Below are 20,411 nucleotides of genomic sequence, written 5' to 3'. Positions count from 1 at the left end.
AATAATGATAAGGAAAGAGAATTGAGGAACTATGTATCCACATCAAACCAAAGAATTCTCACAGTACAATTAAAGAATTTAATGATTCCATTTTATCAACAGAGGAAGGTATTAAATAAATATGGTGATTATGTTTCAACCTATGTCTTAATACTAGTAAAATTCAAGCCGTACATACAATTATAGTCAAACTGGGACATTCTGATTTGCTCATCTTTTGAAGACCTCAGCAGTGAAGACCTCAGAGCATGAAAAATGATGAAATTGCAGGATGTGATTGTAGACGGTAGATTAAAGAGGGAAGCACATGTGAGTACACTTCAAGTAACACCTCCAGATATTCCTCTAACACTGGGAACACTGAGTAAATATTAAATATTAAAAAAATTAAAAGCACCATATTTTTAAAAGTCTGAAATTTTGGGGGGCTATGCAAAATTATTTTTAATTGCTCATAAACAATTCTCTTAATTCATCACATCTAGTACAGCTAGAATTTTATTATGGATTTAGATCACAAACTGATTTGCTTATGTCAAACTTAGAAACAGGATACAGAAAACTGCTATCACTTCAAACTCCATATCTTCATAAAACTCAAACACATTATCAGTCCCACCTCAACAAAAATAGCATCCTTTTCTCATGTATTCATTATCAAAATTTGCCAGCTTTGAAATTATCCTTGACTTCTCCACCTCCTTATCCTTCTGCTTTAGCCTCAAGAGCCATTGGGCCTACAAGTCAAGGAAATGGACGTAGCAAGAGGAGTGAGAAAATGGGATAGAAATAATTTGAACCATTGTTGTCAACTAGATGTTGAGTATTTGCATTCTAGCATATTTGCTGAAAAAAGCTAGGTTTGACATTAAACCACTTATGCTCCACTTCCTAGAAGGTCAACAAAGTATAGAAGTAGTGACAAGGGGATTGGCCAGAAAGAATGAAAAGAAATGCCTCCAGGAACTCAACAGCTTGCCAGGAGAAATTCCAGGATATAAAGACAGCAAGCAAACTATTTGGAGTGACATAAGACATATTTGTTGTGTTTGTCTTTATGTCTGAGATGGTCACCAATCATGTGTAACACAAATAAAAGCTGTTTTTCTTGGCTAGATGTGAAAGTGAAAAGGCTTGAGATACTCTTTCCTATGCTACAGCTTATTAGAGAAGACGACCGACCATTTCTAGAGGGGGTAAAAGACTAATTCAGGAAAGAAGCCAAGAAGAAAAAGAAATCTAAAAAGGCTAGGGAATCCAAACTATAGTTAAGAATATGGCAAATGGAATAAATTGATACAGAGAAGAAAGAGAACAAATATGCAGAGTGCTAAACATAGCTAAGTGCTCAATAAATTGTTTTCTTCACAAATAAACAGTTATGATGTTCTAACCAACAATAGTGAATCTGATCTTTCTGAAAGATTGACAACAGAATCTCATGCTTTGTGTAACAAGAAGCAGCATTCAGAAAGGCTAGCTGAAATTAGATCACGCCCTGGCTAGGAAGCAATTGAACGCAGGTTTGACACAGCTTACTAGGGGGGCCGGGGTGCTCCTGACATGTGTATCAACATGTAAAGGAGAGCCAGTGACGATTCATTCAGCTAACTCAATGCTGACACATGTGGGAATGAATAACAGCACCAGAAGAAGAAGAAACTTGGGATTTCCAGTGACACTGAAGTTCTGAATAGGAAAATGAAAGACATGAGAGCACAGGTGTTGTTTTCATTTCTTCCTCTAGTTTAATCTCATGACTTTAGAAGTGAAAAAAGCTATGAAAGTAAACACCTGGCTATTAACAATAATGTTGAAAATAGGACTTGTCTTTCTGGCTGGTGGCTTAGAATAACTGAAAAAATGGGCTTCTGGATTTTTATGTGCATTTTATGAAGAACGAATCTGATAGGAAATGAAATTGAGGTGCATTAATTAAGATTAGGTTTGGCTTAAACAAAATCATTTATTTCTCCATCCAGTAAACATCTGAAGAAATGACAACTCTGCTCCACAAAAATATTTGGGAGTTTCCAGGCTCCACTGAGCTCACTGTTCCACAATCACTTTGTTCTCATAATCCAAGGTAGAAACCATATTCCATCAGGAGGATGGAATAAAGGAAGAAAAACTAGGTACAAAGGGCTCTTGCTGGCTGTCTTTTATGGAAGATTTCTAAGAGTTGCCATGGGATACTACACTCGCATAGCATCAGCTAGAACTTGGTCACGTGACCACACTGAGCTGCAAGGAAGACTGGAAATGTAATGTTTATTTTGTGCAGCCAGCTAAAAATTCTATTGCTATGGAAGAAGAGGAGAATGGACATTGGGGAACAATGAATAGTCTTTGTTCAGAAAGTTGCAGAGAAAAATGCCTGCATATTTGAATAAATGAATGATATAACGAATGACATTGTGCTGTCACAAGCTTGAAGACTTAAGGACTGCAGGAACGACAAGGAGAGAATAGAAAGCCCAGTATGCCTCATGAGAAAAGGGCCAGGATCAAAACGTATAACTTCAAACAGGTATATAAAAGCACAGAGTGCAATGATTAATAGCAGATGGAAAAAAACTTCGAAACATTGTACATTAGAGATGAAGACATCTCTCAAATTTGCCAATGACAAATAAATGAAAGCTTATAAATAGCTTATATGATGGGCGCAATAATTTTCTAATACTCATGTATCATTTATTTATGATTTATTCCCTGTCAATTTACAAACAGGATTTGAGGTGGCTGAATTAAAACTTAAAAAATTGTGATAGGAAGGAATACTAAATGTTACACAGAAACATAAAGATCCAAACTTTAGTGAAAAAATGAGTTGCATGACAATAAAATGTAGGAGACATGATTTACTCACAGTTTAAAGTCCTGAGCATTTTGCAACCTCAATATAAGCCATCAGTGTGCCACTCCTTCTAGAATAGTTAACATAATCTTAGGTTGAATTAGGAAATTCAACTCACCATTTCTCAAGAGATTATATGTGCACCCCCCCAGAGGTTTCCAAGGTGCTTGGGGGATTAATTTCACTAAAGGCATAAGAGTCTTTTTCCAACTTCTATATATTTTTTTAAAAAATCAATTATATATTTTTCCATTTTAGAAAAGAATGGCTTGAGTCCCTCTACAGACATATCAATATGGATGCCTGGCAATTAGAGAGGAGATAAATTTGCTCAAGACTTAGTTAACTCATCCTTTAATCATTTACTCTAATCATGATGGTTATCTCTATTATATGAATAAGTTCATTCATTGTCATACACTGTTAAATATAACCTTAACAGGCTGTTGGTTAAGAATAGGAAGCATAAAGGACATTGCCTTAAAGATAAGTTAATAAGAAGCATAAAGATAACTCCACAATTCACTTTTAGATAATCTTCTCCAGATCAGTAAAGTACCAGTGTCTAGAATAGGGTCTGGCAATAGTAAATACTCAATAAATATTTGTTACATAATTTTGCATGTTGCAGGAAAGATTGTGACAACCATATTGGAGTTGACTTCACTTTCTGGGGGGTCATTATACATCTTCATTACTTTATTTATGGAGCACTATTTGAAAATAGCAGAATGATACTATTTCTCCTATCTCATAATTTAGAAACTAAATAAAATTGTAAAAAATAAGTGAGCTAAGTTTTTTAAAGCATAGACTAGAAGGATTCTAATAACCAGATCAGAGTAAGAAAGTCTGTTTTGTCATCTTTAATGCTATGACTTTTATATTTATTTTAATACATTTTCAAATTTGCACATACCATCTAAGGTCATTTTGAAATTTGTTCACAAATCATGCTTTTTTCTACAGAATCAATTTAAAAAAAATAAAGAAGCATTCATTATTTGTTAAAAGGGAATAGTTGACATTTGTCTTTATATATATAATATGATTATAGTTAAACAAACTTTATAAAATAACCTTGAAAAATATATTAATCTGAAATAAAATTTCTTTTTGATAGGCACATTTTTCTTTATATCAAAACTCCAAAATAATGAAATGATTAAAAATATTCCTAAGGAAGATGGTGAGAATATATTACTGTGGTTTATAGTCTATATCAAGGAAAATAATAAAAAATATTCTGTCGTAGGCTATCTCTATCTCTATCTCTATCTCAATCTCTATCTCTATCTATACCTATATCTAGTTCTTGCCAAGAAACTGCTTTTAAGTAAGTAATATAGCTGGTGAAGAGTCTGGAATTTATGCTGTATGAGGCAGGGCTGAAGAAATTATGGATGCTTTGCCTGATGGGGGCCTAACCAATGTCTTCATCTCTTTGAAAGGCTATGTTATATTCTGCATGGCTTTAGAGGATGTATTTAAGGGCATTTAGTAACACCTAGGATCAGGGCTACCTACAAATGTAATGAGCCACTTCAGAATTGGTAACTTACAATAAATTAACGTGGGTATACAGCAGACAGACAGATACACCAATGGGACAAAAAAGACGGCCGATATAAGGTAAAAGAAAGGTATTGCATCAGGAAAAAAAAGGAATGTAATATTTAAGAAATAATGTTGAAATAACTAGCTACCTATTTGCAGGAATAAAATACCAGTCTAGAGTTTCATCTCACACCATACCACCAAATTAATTCCAGATTAATTTAAGAGATATTGTGGAAAAATATAAACCATTTATTTTTATAGTTTGATAAAACTCAAACTATAAAAGCTGGAATAAAATGTATTTCAGACAGTGGGATAGAAAGAAGACTTCTAAACCTAAAAAACAATATAACAAATTATCGAAAAGGTCTATAGATATGGTAACACAAAAATTAATCATTTTTGAATAAATTAATATATCAGAGTAGTGCAGGATTAGAGAAACAGTAAGGATTAGGAATAGAACAAGAGACGTCAAGAGTACCAAAAGATGCATAAGATGAATTTATGACTATTGAAAACACTCTAGGATTTGGCACTTAGGCAGTCATTGATGGTCTTAAAGAGAGAAAGCCAATAAAGAGATCAGAAGTTAGAATGCAAGAGTTACACTGAGGAAAAGTGAGGAGATTTAGTCTATATGTCCAAGAAATTTGGTGCAAGTGAAAAGGAAATGGGATAGTCTTTCAAAAAGGTTTCAGAGTTAAGGGCAGGGACATTTTATTTGGTCCATAGGCACAGAGCCTAGAGCCTTTGAAAACTTCAAGGGCTTACAAACATATTTACAACTTTAAACTTAAGATATTGGTGGTAAATTTGAAAAGAAAATAAAAAATAGAGATTAGCAAATATTTAACGTAAAAATACCATTATGCCAACTTCATTATTTATTAAATTTATTAATAATTTTTCCCTAACATTTGAAAACAGCTTGATAATATTTTTTTCACTTTTCAAGAATTCCCAAGAGTGTACAATATTTGCAGAAAAAGTATAGCTAATAGTAAATTCAAGGAGTTACCTTAGGCCAAGTAATTTCAAAAGAAAATTTATGCAAAACTTTAAAATAGTTATAAAACATTGTATTTAATAAGAAATACAGATGTATTTTAATGTTTTTTCTGTGTAGAGTAGTCTCAGGAAATAACAGTACCTAGGATCTATGAAGATCTTAAAACTGCTCTGATTGAGAGAAAAATTTGGAAAGTGGATTCTGTAATCAAAAGACAAGGAAGGGAGGGACTGAAGATACCCAAGAGAGACAAGAGGAGAGAGAATCAAGAATCTACTGTTCTATGAAGGAAATTCTTCTGAATTTATAATAACAAACACACAAATACACACACACAATAATAATTGAAGTAATTACATGCAGGGTATGTAAAAAACATAACACTGAGATATAGGATTTCAATATGTCAAAAATACAGCACATATTTAGAAAAATTCTTTGCTATCCTTGTAACTGTGCCAGTGTACAAAAGTCATGGCACATATCTTAGCCTTACTCTTTAATTAAAGCCATACTAACATTAAACTAGTAACCAAGTTGATGAAACATGAATGTTTTACATAGTTTACTATTTATTTAATTTAAGTATAATTTGCAAGTTGATATTCTTAAATATCATTAAGAAATTCTCCAGACATTTTGGAGCACGTTGAGCATTTCTGTATGCATGTGCCATGGAGCTTCTATTTATAAACTCATGTATATAGAGAGTTATATAGAATAGCCAAAGACATTCAACCCACAAATACAAGGGTACAATATACAAAGTACAGTCAAACTGCAACCAAACAGACCAGGAGAAATAGAACTAATTTAGAAAAGCTGTTTTCAAACACTTTAGTCTCGAGACCACTTGACACCCTTAAAAATTATTGAGGACACCAAAGAGCTTTTGTTCATATGGGTTATAACTACTGATACTTCCTGTATTAATAATTAAATGGAGACATTTGAAAGCATTTGTTTATTAACTTATTTAAAAATCACAATAATAATCCATTACTGGTCAATGTGTGATAATATTAGCATAGGAAGAAAGCAGGGCTTACACAGTTCCAGTCCTTTTCTCTTCTTACTCTGCACATTCAATGAATTTTCCTAAAACACAATTTATATCCCGACATTTTTCAAATTTCAAACCTCCAATGACTCCCCATTGTATACAAAGAAAAGTTAAAATTCCTTAAATGGGCAATCAAGACCCTCAACAATCTGGTCCAACTCCTTTTCCACATTCTCCTATTATTTTGATACACTTCCTACTCCAGACAGCTCTAGTTTCAATCTTCTGAAAATGACTTTTGAATCTGCCTCTATGGCCTTATACATACTTTTCTTTCTCAATTAGCATGATGTTCCCATTCCATGTTTCCATTCTATGTCAACCTTACCCATCCTTCAAGATGTAATTCAAGCTCTATCTATTCCTCAAATCCTCCCTTGATCACTTAGTATGTATATAACACCTCTTTCTTCTAAATTTCTATTGAATTAATTTTCCATCATGTTGTTTGTAGCAACTGGCATCTACTGCTGAGCATCATTAATTACCTTTCTGTAGAAAGAGAAAACACTAACTGAATTTTGATGTGTTTAATTAATATCCAGATATTTTGATGACATCACAATGAAAGTCATCAGATCAGGCTTCTAAAATACTATTGGACCTCAGTTATTTTTCCATCCCAATACATCTGAGAGATATCACACACTTACAAGTGTAGTAGTTGTCTGGATATAGAACATTTGTATTTCTTACACTTCCAAAAGTATGTTTGCGTTATAACGTTACTCCTCATAACTGTCCATATATCACAAAGAGAAGTCATCAGCTTGGTAAGCAGATCTTAATCCATCACCAATGACCTTATTAATAATAATTAATAATAACCTCCAGATGTAGTACATATTTGAGACAAGAACAGTAAAAAATGCCAGTATACTTTCCTATACACTCAATCATATTATATAATTAATTAAAATCTAGGCTGTATTTTTTAAATTAATAGACTTTGTTTTTTAGAACAGTTTTAGATTTACAGAAAAATTAAGTAGATAATAGAGTTCCCATATAACACCCCCATCCCCTCACAGTTCCTTTATTATTAACATCTTGCATTAATGTGGCACATTGTTATAATTAATGAACCAATAGCGATACATATTGTTAACTAAAGTCCATAGTTTACACTAAAGTTCACTCTTTGCCTTGTATAGTTCTACATGTTTTGATAAACACATAATATCATTATAGTATCACACACAATAGTTTCACTGCCTTAAAAATCCCATGCTTCACATTTTCACCTTTTTTTGCCTCTCCCCAAGCCCCTGGCAACCACTGATCTTTTTACTGTCTCTAGAGTTTAACCCTTTCCAGAACGTCATATAGTCAGAATCATACAGTTATGTAGCCTTTCAGAATGACTTCTTTCACTTAGCAATATGCATGTAAGTTTCCTCCATGTCTCTGTGCGGCTTGATAGCTCATTTCCTTTTATGGCTAAATAATATTCCAACGTATGAATGTACCACAATTTGTTTATCCGTTCATCTATTGAAGGACATTTTGGTTGCTTCCAGTTTTGGTGATTATGAATAAAACTCTGCTGTAAACATTCATGTTCAGGTTTTTGTGTGGATATAAGTTTTCAACTCAATTGGGTAAATACCTAGGGGCAGGATTGCCGGAGCGGATGGTAAGAGTGTTTAGTGTTCACTAAGAAACCACCAAACTCTCTTCCAAGTGGCTGACCATTTTGCATTCCCACTAGAAATGAATGAGAGTTCTGTTTGCTCTGCATCCGTGTCCACATAGGTATTGTCAGTTTTTTAAATTTTAGTCATTCTAATAGTTATGTAGTGGTATCTCGTTATTTTAATTTGCAATCCTCTAACAACATACTACATTGAGCATATTTTCATATGCTTATTTGCCATCTGCGTATCTTCTTTGTTGAGGCATCTGTTCAGACCTTTTGCCCACTTTTTAAATGGGTTGCTTGTTTTCTTATCATTGAGTTTTAAGAGATTTTTATTTTGGATACACTGGATGTATTTTTGGTATATATGTATGCATTTGGTTATACTTTTATGATATAAAATGAATGGAATACATAGCCTTAAATGTAATAAAAATATATAATGGATAAGATTTCCCACTCAACAATCCAGGCTTGACAGGAAATCATAAAAGTTACATTCAACGTTAAAATTTTTTTTCTTTGTTGATACCAATTCTTAGTTTTAATGTGCCCAAGAAAGTTTATTTGGTCAAGGAGAAAATTAAATGTCCTGATTGACCTAATAACCATTAAACCGTTGACTCCACTTATTTTCAACTTTAAAATAATTTTTAGTTACCATGCTAGCACATTTATATTAATATATGCTCCCTCAAAACTTTTAAACATAAAGCTTAGGTTCAGGGAAAAGAAATATTCAAGGAGCTGGGATGGGGGGCTTTCTGTGTGATGAGACACTAAAATTCTTTTTGCTGTCAACTCATGAAAAGACATGGAGGTAACTTACATGCACACTACTAAGTGAAAGAAGCCAATCTAAAAGCCTACACACTATGATTCCAACTATATGACATTCTGGAAAAAAGCAAAACTATGGAGACAGTAAAAAGATCAGAGGTTGCCAGGGGTGGGGAGTTAGGGTGAGGGATGACTAGACAGAGAACAGAGGATTTTTAGAGCAAGAAAAAGACTCTGTATGATACCATAATGATGGATACATGTTCAAACCTATACAATGTGCAACACCTAGAGTAAACCATAATGGAAACTATGGAGTTTGGGTGATAATGATGTGTCAATGTAGGTTCATTAGTTGTATCAAATGTACCATTCTGGTGAGGGATGTTGATAGTGGGGGAGGCTATGCATGTATGGTCGTAGTGGGTATATGGGAAATCTCTGTACCTTCCCCTCAGTTTTGCTGTAAATCTAAAACTGCTCTAAAAAATAAATTCTTAGTAAATTTTTTCAAACAGGAAAGTTAAAACACTTTAAAATCATAAATGCTATTGGTAATAAGAACAAAGAATTAGCATTAACTTTTGAAATACATTAGGGGAACACCTAAAATTCTGGAAGTAGATGCTGGAGAATTTCTTAAAAAAGTAATAGCAATTTATACTAAGGTTCACTTCTTATTTGCAAGTGTGATACAGGTTTAAATAATAAATAGGCAAAAAGGTTTAGATAAATTCATGAATGATTAAACCACAGGAAAAAATAGGAAGCCATTTTGGGCATATTCCTTAGCGTGTGTAAGGGTGAGATCCTAAGTAATAAATAGATACTATTGTTGGTGATATTGTTGACAAAAATATTGTTAACAAGGCTAAATGGCCAATTTACTTGACACATTGTTTCATTTTTTCATGTTCTATTGTGTGAGCTGATCTCTCTCTTTTATTTATTTATTTGTTTATCGAATTTTGGTGAGGAAGATTGCCCCTGAGGTAACATCTGTTGCCAATCGTTCTCTTTTTGCTTGAGGAAGATTGTCCCTGAGCTAACATCTGTGCCAGTTCTTCCTCTATTTTGTTTGTGGGACACTGCCACAGCATGGCCTGATGAGCCATGTGCAGGTCGTCACCCAGGATCTGAACCCATGAACCCAGGGCCACTGAAGTAGAGCTCAGGAACTTAACCACTAGACCACTGGGCCAGCTCCTCTCTTTCATGTTTTTGAACCCTATTATTATGCTACCACACTCATTATGTTAACAATTTGATGCACCCATGCAATATGCCTTACATATTTGGGAACAAATTTACTGTTACTTACACAGATAAACTTGTCTTAAACATAAATCCAGATCCACAAAAAAGACAAACTCTTATATTTGTCTTATATAAGGCAACAGATATACTGTAGACAAAAATTAACTTATTTTGGTAGCTAACAATATCTGCACTCTCTATATTTTTATATTATATTTTCTGAGCAACTCTCTGGCTTCTGGTTTGGAGGGCAGGATTTCATAAGCTTACACAGTTAATTCTTCTACAGATCTTTGTGATCTGTAGGAACGTTACTGCCCACCCTGCACTTGAACAAGAGTGGTAACTTTAGTTTCTTCACTCTTGGGTTTTCCTGAATAAAAGAGGGCACAGCACATGGTGCAAAACAGACTAGAAAGTTGAGGAAAATGGACGATTGATTCTGCCAACACTACTTAACGCTATCCCAAGCAGTCTACTTCTAGATCTGTTGATTTCCTAGTGAAAGAAATTGTTTACATACATCAAACAACAAAGAATATTACTGAATCAGGAACTTTGCCATTTTCAAGTCTATCCTCATCCCAGTTAAAGGTAGAATCTTTAAAGATTAAGCATTTTTTCATATGCTTATATGTCATCTGTATATCTACTTTAGTGAGGTATCTGTTCAGATATTTTGCCCACTTTTTAACTGGGTTGTTAAAAATCTAAAGATTTTTTTTTATATCCTTAACCCCAATATGTGGAGGGATAAGGTTAACAATGTTCATTATCTAATGAGGGTCAGAATGCAACAAAAGTATGGTAGGCAATGGACAGGCAGAGGACAGAGGAAAAGGGTTTGGACGTGGGACAATACGAACATATCGTCATGACTGGACTTAAAAGAGAAGGTGTCCACATATCATAATTAACAAGACCTCTATCATTCAACAGCTGTATTTTGTGGACAGTTGGTCTATAAAAGAAAAGACCGCAAACATTACAGATTCCATTCCCTAATTACAACTGAGCATGAAAGATACCCTAAGCCTATGCATCAGTACTCTCCTTTCCAGATAAGAGAAAATATAACACTGAATAAAGGGAGGAATAGCCAGAGTGAAGGGATTTGAAGGAAAGGAAAACATTGACATCCTCATAAAATTTTATAGCAGTAAGATCTTTGGAAACCAACTACTCCATGTGTCCTTAAATAGATACATTTACTCAGTTTTAAAGGTATTGCATATATGTTGAATCAATTAATTTCTTCAGTATTCTTCATTGTATTAGTACAAATCTAACCTAACCGGATTCTGCTGCATGGTAAATTATTTCCCTTTGATCTTCCTTTAATGAACAGGAAGAAGAGTTACAGGGCTCCAAGAGGGCAGGGTTTGTCTCTGAATTGAGCCTAACATAGAAGATGTTCTCAGTGAAGATTTGTTGAATGTTGCATGACTGCATCAGCCTCACATCCTTTATATGCTTATAAGCAATAGTTAAAATTTCCCTTAGCCTCCTCTTCAGGCCCGTGTTTTCCAGAACTAGGTTTATTCTCTTTTAATTAAGGTGTATCTATGATGTGTTTGCTGTTTATATTAGATTTTAATTTTTGGAGTTCAGAAACCAGGGCTGTTTTTATCAATTTGTATCCTAAAATTACAGCTTGGTTCTATGCACTCTGACAATGCTTCACAAATACTTAAAAAGATTAATACCCATTCCTTTGCATTTTCTTCATAGACCTCAGTTTATAGATGAGTAGCTACAGAACTCTCAGCTGGATGAGCTCTGACAAGCGCTAAGCATAGTATACTAGGAAATGGTTTCTTAATGCAGCATATATGTGACACACATGGCAAATATTAGCTAGGTTACATTAATCCCAATAAAGTGGGTAACAATTTTATTTTCCAGATAGGAAAACTGAAGCAAAAATAACAAATAAGAGGATGAAGTGAAAGCAGGGAGTGAAAAAATCAGATTTTTCCCTTGAATGAATATTTTAGAAAACAGCTTTTGGAATCTTGAATTATGCAGATAATTTTCAGCTGGAATTTTCTTCGCATCGTGTTAGGCACAGGAGAGAGAATGTCTCATGGCTGCATCTTCATGTTGAAGGTGTCATTATACAGCAGTTACAGAAAAAGGTTTGCTAAACTTTTAATTCCCACATCATTTTTTAAAATTTCTTGAGATTTTACTGTATTTAGTATCAGTCATTAAAATACAACACTTAAGGGAAAGATATATAATAAAAGAAAAAGGTAGTACAAAACAATTTCAACAAAGATTAAAAAATTAATTAGAAAGGTATAAAGTTATAAAATATCATAGGAGCAGGATTCATAATTTGGTTTTAAAATGTCTTTTCTTTTATCAAAAAACTTAATATCAGTTTAAAATATTTGATCTTTTTTTAAGGTAGTAGGCTCTGTTTACCATCATTTACAATTGTTTTAATTGGAATTTTGTTCAATTTCAGTATATTCAAGAGATATTCTGTTAGCAATAATTTTTAAGATAGAATTTAAGTAGAAAAGTAAAGCTGTTAGCTTATTATATATAGTTTGATAGGATTATATAATGACTAAGAACCAGATCATCTGGGTTCAAATTCCACTTCTGCCACTTAGCAGCTGAGAGAATTTGGGCAAATTATGAAGTTCTCTGTGCCTGAGCTTCTTGCTCTGTAAACTGGAGATAACAAGAGTACTTGCCTCATAGTCTATGGTGAAAAGTAGTTGAGCTAATACATAAGAGAGCTGGAATAACCCTTAGCATGAGGTTTGAGTTTAATAAACATTAGCTATTACTATATCATAGTAAATTAGAAATGTCATTGTAGATAAGAAAAAGCTAAATTCAAATATCTAACTATTTCTTTGAATCCAGATATCTTTTTCTAAAAAATACAAAATCAACAGTTTGCGCTCCCCATATTTAATAAGGACCACTCTGGTTTTTGTGTGTCTGCATTATGGGTAGGGCATCTCAGGCTGAGGAAATAATCACATTAATAAACTTAACAACCTCCAGTTGAAACAGAAATAAGAACAAATGGTCATTCTTGGATAATGTGCAAAGCTGGGTGAATAACTGACATCTCTCTCTCTGATTTCTTGCAGATATCATGGAAATCAGGACAGTGGCAGTTGGAATTGTGGCAATCAAAGGGGTAGAAAGTGAATACTATCTTGCAATGAACAAAGAAGGAAAACTCTATGCAAAGGTATTTATAATGATAGCTTAGACTTAATTTTTCAGACTTATTTTTGTCAAAAACATCTTGCCTTTCTGAAAAGTAAAAATAGAATCAATTTCTCTCTAACTATATAATTTAATAATTTCATTAAAACATTTTATATTCAAGCATTAAGAAAAAATGTTTCCTGTGTGACCTTGGACAAATTGCTTGAGGTCTCTGAACTTTGGTTCCTTCAGTTGTAAAATGAGTTGGATTAACTGACTTCTAGTGGATCTTGCCAGTTCTAAAATTCCATGTGCATTTTTAGATACTTACCATTTAAAATTTCCATCTGTCAGTATTAAAGCTCTTTTTGTTAAAGTTCGCCCAATTTGCACATTGCTGACATGAAAATTCTTGGGGAAAAAAATCCAAAAGTTCATTTATTAACATCAATCTCACAATCATGGGCTTTGAACCATTAGCATTCCCATTGTTCCTACTTCATCACAATGTGAAATATGTAACAGTTCATCCCACTATCATAAAGTACAACTGACTTTCCTTTGTATTCCCACAGCCCTGCATAATACCTAGCACAGGCTAGCTACATAAAAACAGGTTTAATTAAACCTATTCGTTCATGAATAGTTGAGTGGATGAACAAATAAATTAACTTTCTATTTTCTATCACTATCACAGGTAGTGTAGTCGCAAATGAAGAAAAGTTGTGACAATTAGTGGCAGGGGCTCTGCTAATTATATCAAAATCTGAGTGGTTAGGGAATATGTCTTGGGCATAGTAATATGAGAGCTGCTAATTAGGGGGAAATAGCTCCTAATACTAAAGAATAGCAGCAACTGACTGCCAAAAAGCTATGTATTTGAAACTGTTGCATAACTGAATGTGTATCATTTTATTTATTTTCTAAAATTTAAGATGTCTTTTTTTTTGCAAATAGTCTAACCTATATCTAATAAACTGTTAAGCCCACTCAAGAAAAAGTCAGATATGTTTTGATTCTTCCAAATATTACTGCTTACTCTTTTTTAAATTGAGCCCCTCTAAAAATCATTGGGATAATGTTGTTTGTTTGTTGTTTCAACAGAAAGAATGCAACGAAGATTGCAACTTCAAAGAATTAATTCTGGAAAACCATTACAACACATATGCTTCAGCTAAATGGACACACAGTGGAGGAGAAATGTTTGTTGCCTTAAATCAAAAGGGGGTTCCTGTTAGAGGGAAAAAAACAAAGAAAGAACAGAAAACAGCCCACTTTCTTCCTATGGCAATAACTTAATCATATATGGTATATAAGAAACCAGTTCCAGCAGGGAGATTTCTTTAAGTGGACTGTTTTCTTTCTCTTTTTCTTCTCTTTTCTCTTTTTTTTTTTTTTTAGAGAAACCAAGAAAGGCTGGAAAACTACTGAAAAACTGATCAAGCTGGACTTGCGCATTTATGTTTATTTTAAGAGACTGCATTAAAGAAAGATTTGAAAAATATACACAAAAATCAGATTTAGTAACTAAAAGTTGTAAAAAATTGTAAAACTGGTTGTACAATCATGATGTTAGTAATAGTAATGTTTTTCTTAAATTAATTTACCCTTAAGAGTATGTTAGATTTGATTATCTGATGATTATTTAAATATTCCTATCTGCTTATAAAATGGCTGCTATAATAATAATAATGCAGATGATGTTATGTAAAATATGTCAGACCTAAAGGCTGCTGGAATGATTTGTCAGATAATCAAGCCAATATTAACTATGGAAAGTGAGCAGTATTTGAAATGTTTTCTAGCAAAAAATTATAATCCATTTAAATGCTAATCAGAAAAGAATGAATATTCTCAAAAATTCTATTATGGAATTGAATCAGATAGGCAGTTTTACAAACTATAGGATTAGAACATGCTTGTACCTATTAATAATAACAAAATTCCTAATGCTGCTCAAATTGTAAGGAGATTGCTAAAAGAATGTTTTCAAAATCTTGTACATAAAATAGCAATAATGATGATAATACTGTACTTCATCTCACTTGCCACAAAATAACATTTTATAATCCCTAAAAGTAAAATTCGAAAATCTTTAAGTTTTTTTTCCAAGTAACATAATCTATCTTTTGTATAATTCATATTTGGGAATATGGCTTTTAATAATGTTCTTCCCACAAATAATCATGCTTTTTTTCTGTGGTTACAGCATTAAACTCTATTTTAAGTTGTATTTGAACTTTATTGTTTTGTTATTTAAGTTTATGTTATTTATAAAAAAACAACCTTAATAAGCTGTATCTGTTTCATATGCTTTTAATTCTAAAGCAATAACAAAACCGTCTGGCTCCACTGCAAGTTCCTCCTCCCCTTTGTGACCAATACCAAGTCTAGTACACAGCACTTGGGCCAGCAAATCCTGGATGGCAGACAAAAATGACAGCCTGCAGCAATTCTTACAATAGATGTCTCACAGGGAACAATATAAAAATGTTAAATAGGTTTTGCCACATGCTCTTGTTAATTAAATTGGATCATACAAGTAAAATCACTGCAGATAAAAGAACTTACAGGATTTCAAAGTTAGACTATATTTGAGTTTGTGAGAAGAAAAGTACTATATGTTAAAAATATGCATATTTACACTTAGTAATTTCTTGAATCTCTAGAAATCTCTGCCATTCAAAATATGGCAGCATTGAAAGTTGTTTTCCTATTAGATGGCAAGAGCACAATGCCCCAAATAGAGCAGTCATCCCCCTGTATCCATGGGGGACTGGTTCCAGGAGCCCCACCCATACTGAAATCTGTGGATGCTCAACTCCCTTATATAAAATGGCATGGCGTTTGCATATAACCGATGCACATCCTCCCCTATACTTTAAATCATCTCTGTATTACTTATAATACTTAATACAATGTAAATGCTATGTAAATAAACGGAACCATCACAGGCCTTTCATCTGTGGTTGGTTGAAACAACAGATGTGGAACCCGTGGATATAGAGGGCCAACCGTATATAGTTAGGGATTCGAGCCCGTGAATATCACGAAGGCTTGAGGTCAGGCTACAGATAATGGGCTTATCAGAAAGATAAATTTCCACTTCATAATTCTTCCATTCGTTCTTTATGTGTTCATCAATGGATGGTCAACGTTTATCTAAATTAAACCCTTGGTATGCTAACCATGGTGGTTTTAATTTAAAAGTATTTGTCATTCAAGTCCTTTTATTTTATATAAATATTATCTGGTAATACACTTATAGGTGAGAGTTACATGAAAAGTCTAAGTCAATGGAAACAACAGATTCATCTGATTTTCTTGTGGCTCACCTATATGACCAGGATGTAGGAAGCTAGAAAGAACAGTCACTCCTCAGATACACTCTAGGGAGATTCTACGAATGATATTCTTAAGTGTTACCTGATTCAAGGCCCTTGCTAGCCTAGGTTCCTAGATGAGGCTTCTGTGACTGGAGTCTTGTGAACATATCTGTGTTTTTCATATTTGTTTTCTTAGTGCCTAGCAAAAAGTCTGTCCATAATCAATTTTTCATATGAATTAATTCGTTTGAATATCAAAGAAAATCCATAGGATTAATCTTACTTCATTTTTAAAACTTAAAGTGAAATATAATTATATGGAAATTTAAACAGAAATAGCATATATATCTACAAGATACAAGCTATGTTAAGATCAAATACACTTTGTCTATGGAGTTACAGTTATGATCAAATTACACAGCAATGCTGAATTAAGCAAACCAATATTTAGCAGTAAATCCAATCTGACAGTGTTTCTAGAAACACTTTTAATTCTTTGTTTCTGCCTCCCTTTTTACATTTATTATGCAAATTTCAGAAAACAAAACCTGCACTAGTTATATATACTTAGAATTCTAGAATCTTAAATCTGCAAGGGGCCTTAGTCCCTCCTACTCATTTTTAGACCAGGAAATTGAGATTGTGATACATCCAAAGTCATGTAGTTGGTTAGGTCTAGAGCCATCACAAGAGTCTAGGTCATTTAGCAAGTGCTTCCTACTCTTAGATTATAAGGATTATTACTATTAGCAGTCTCATTTTAAAAATTTCTATTGAGATATAATCTTTACATTTGCATGCAAATGTGACTTACGTTTTGGCAATTCACTTCATATACAATGATTAGTCTATACTGTGATGATTTGACTCAAAAGGAGAAAAGAAATGGTGCAATTTCCGATCCTGATTCCTATTCAACTCTTACATGTACCTCTTTATTTGTAAATGGAGAGCATTGCACCAAATGTCTACATAAACAGAGTAACCTTTTCTAAAATGTTCTTTGAAAGAGAAAATTGGTTAAATACATAGGTTTCTAACAATTCAGAAGGAAAAAATTAAATGAGTCTAAAACGTTAACAAAAGCAATAAAAAAGATACTTTCAAGGCAATTACTGGACTAAAATATTTTTACATTAAAAAGTAATAATATAAGTTATCAGCTTTTGAGTTGGCTATAAATTCAACTTAATGACAGAAGAGAAAAGATGCTGGAAATAAATTCTTAGTTTCCTTCTCTTAAAGTTTGCTCTTCTATTCTCTAGAGTGACAAAGAACACAGAGATAGACTATGGGACCAGCCGTAGGAAAAGCAATTCTATAACTACAAACAACCTAAATCAGTGCCTCTCACAATTTTCTACTGAAATACCAATAATAGTAGAGGTAGAGAATAAGAGTCTAAGAAATAATGCAAGAGGCCCACCAAAGACACAAAATTTCTTGAAAATCTCCTTTCTCTTAGAACTTATGTGATTTTTACATTTTATTCCATAATACATCTGTGCTTGCTTTAATATGAAATTCACACCAGTGAGCAAAAGTGATGCATCAGAAAGATGTACAAGTTTTATCATGTGGCTTCATTTACACCACTACGCTAGTGCCATATACTTGGGCATGAATAAGACACAAAAGATCCTGTACCTCTCATAATCCAACTTTACACACATATGATACATGGCTAAAGAAAACCAAAACTTTATCTAAAGTTCACTATGAACAGAAGTGATATTAAAAATATTTAATGACAAGTATGAGTGGCTACTGGTCAATCAGAATATACCATTGATCTATCAGAACAGATGCAGGCCACTGTGACTAACTTGTGGGTACCAGACGATTATCAGCCTTAACCATTTCTATGATCACCCTAAAACCTAAGAGTTTTTAGAGAACATCTATTAATTGGTCTTTCTGGTTTGAGGTCTTAATTTGTATCTTAATATGAAATAGTGCTTTAAAACCATGTTTAACTGTTTCAGCATTGTTGTCAGGCTACTCTTTATTCCACATCTGTATTCAACAAAGCTCCTGCTTTCAATGAAGGTGATGTTCCTTCATGCCCACATATGCTGCCACTCATCCTCTAAATCTGAATGATTTGTAAAGAAAATTTTCCTTCTCTTGAGTTGAGGAGACTTGACAAGAAGCAAGAAATAATAAAGTCCTAGTCTCTTCCCAACAATCCTGTATTTACTTTCACCTAAGAAGATGCCTCTTATATTTTCCTTTTACTTCCTGATTATTATGTGGTTCCAGTTTCCAAATCCTCATCACTGAATTTATGAAAGCTTACCCAAATTTTTTTCTTTCATATCATCAGAACTTATTTTTTAATAATTGAAATGTGAGATGAATAATAACATTTAGCTTGACGATGGCAGGCCTTTCTCTTGACAAATCCAGCCATGTGTTAGTTATCTATTGTCGTGTAAAAATTATCTTAAAACTTAGTGGCTTAAAACAGCAAATATCTATCTCATAGTTTATGTGGCCAGGCACCTGGGCATGGTTGTTTAGCTCGGTGTCTGTAGTTAGAATCTCTCATAAGGCTACAATCAAGACGTTGGCCAGGGCTGCAGTCATCTATTATCTCAATGCTCAACCAGGAGAGGGATCCACCTTAGGTCCTCACTGGTTGTCGGCTTGAAACATCACTTCCTTGCCACATGGGCCTTTCCATAGCACTACTTACAACATGGCAATTTGTTTCCCACAGAGCAAGGAATCAGAGTGAGAGAGAATGCCCCAAACAGAAGCCACAGTATTTTTATAATCTACTCTTGAAAGTGATGTCCCATCACTTTCGCCTATTCTCAAGGGGAGGGAATTACACAAAGGCATAAATACCAGAAAGCAGGGATCATTGGAGGCCATCTTAAAGGCTGCCTAACACTAGTCATAAACTGGATGTTTTTAAGGCCACTGCCACAAGATGAGAGTCTTTAGGGCCTAATAAGAGTAATTCATGGGTTTCAGTGGTGAGTCATTCAGCAAAGATGAAGTAGGTGTATTCTCTACAGGAACATTCTTGATCCTTCCCTGAGGGATACTCCATGGACCATTCCACACAGGATATAATTGAGACAAGGTTTGAACCACAGTCTGGACTGCTTAATAGCTTGAGTTGTGCCTCCTTAGAACTCCTAATGTAGCTGGAAAACTAACAATATCACTTTGCCTCCACATGAAGGAAATGACCCTGCCTTCAGACCCAACCTGAAGATAATCCTCCCCTCCACTCTCCTACCTCAAGAAAATAAGATCATAGATGCCAGTTGAAATTCTCGAGCCATAGAGCGTTTTGTCTTAGATGGTGGGGGCGATCAGTCACAAGTTGCCCGAGACCATCTGAGGATAAAAAGACCTAAAAAGAATTGAAAAACAATGAATTTTAATGCTAGATGCACACTGGAATCACCTGGGAATATATTTTTTTTAAATAATGGGGGCTAGGCCCCACCCCAATTGCATCAGTATATCTATGGTGGGGCCCAGGCAATGGTATTTTTAAAGCTCCCAGGAGATTTTAATGTGCCTATGCATTTGAGAACCAATTAGCTAAATGGAGGGAAAAATCTCTTTAGGAACTCTGCCTGGTTCTTCCTCTTTGTTTCTTCCTTTAGCACTCTGAGAAGTCTTATGTTGCTTCTCACCTAATTCCATATTTTTTAACATGATTCTAAAGTCTGCATTGCTTCTTGGATCCCAGGTTTTCCTAGTTGCCTCCA

General features: G+C 33.8%; 2 protein-coding genes across 10 annotated transcripts in view; one reads left to right on the top strand and one right to left on the bottom strand.

Annotated features, from left to right (window-relative positions):
- FGF7 (fibroblast growth factor 7) overlaps window positions 1-15,647 on the top strand; it is a 55,993-nt gene extending 40,346 nt beyond the window's left edge. Inside the window, exons 3-4 of the mRNA XM_014852794.3 lie at window positions 13,288-13,391; window positions 14,456-15,647. Coding sequence (XP_014708280.1) covers window positions 13,288-13,391; window positions 14,456-14,650 — 299 coding nt within the window. The 3' untranslated portion in view covers window positions 14,651-15,647. The remainder of the gene's footprint in view (window positions 1-13,287; window positions 13,392-14,455) is intronic.
- FAM227B (family with sequence similarity 227 member B) overlaps window positions 1-20,411 on the bottom strand; it is a 199,777-nt gene that overhangs the window by 115,073 nt on the left and 64,293 nt on the right. Inside the window, exon 11 of one of the 9 annotated variants that reach the window (XR_011499565.1) lies at window positions 19,931-20,047. The exons of the other annotated variants lie outside the window; for them this stretch is intronic. The gene's annotated coding sequence lies outside the window, so the exon portion shown is untranslated. The remainder of the gene's footprint in view (window positions 1-19,930; window positions 20,048-20,411) is intronic. 9 annotated transcript variants of the gene reach the window in all.

The sequence above is a fragment of the Equus asinus genome, chromosome 2 (assembly GCF_041296235.1).
Source record: "Equus asinus isolate D_3611 breed Donkey chromosome 2, EquAss-T2T_v2, whole genome shotgun sequence".
NCBI lineage: Eukaryota > Metazoa > Chordata > Mammalia > Perissodactyla > Equidae > Equus > Equus asinus.
The sequence above is the reverse complement of the archived record's forward strand: the minus strand, read 5'-3'. Positions and strand labels throughout refer to the sequence as shown.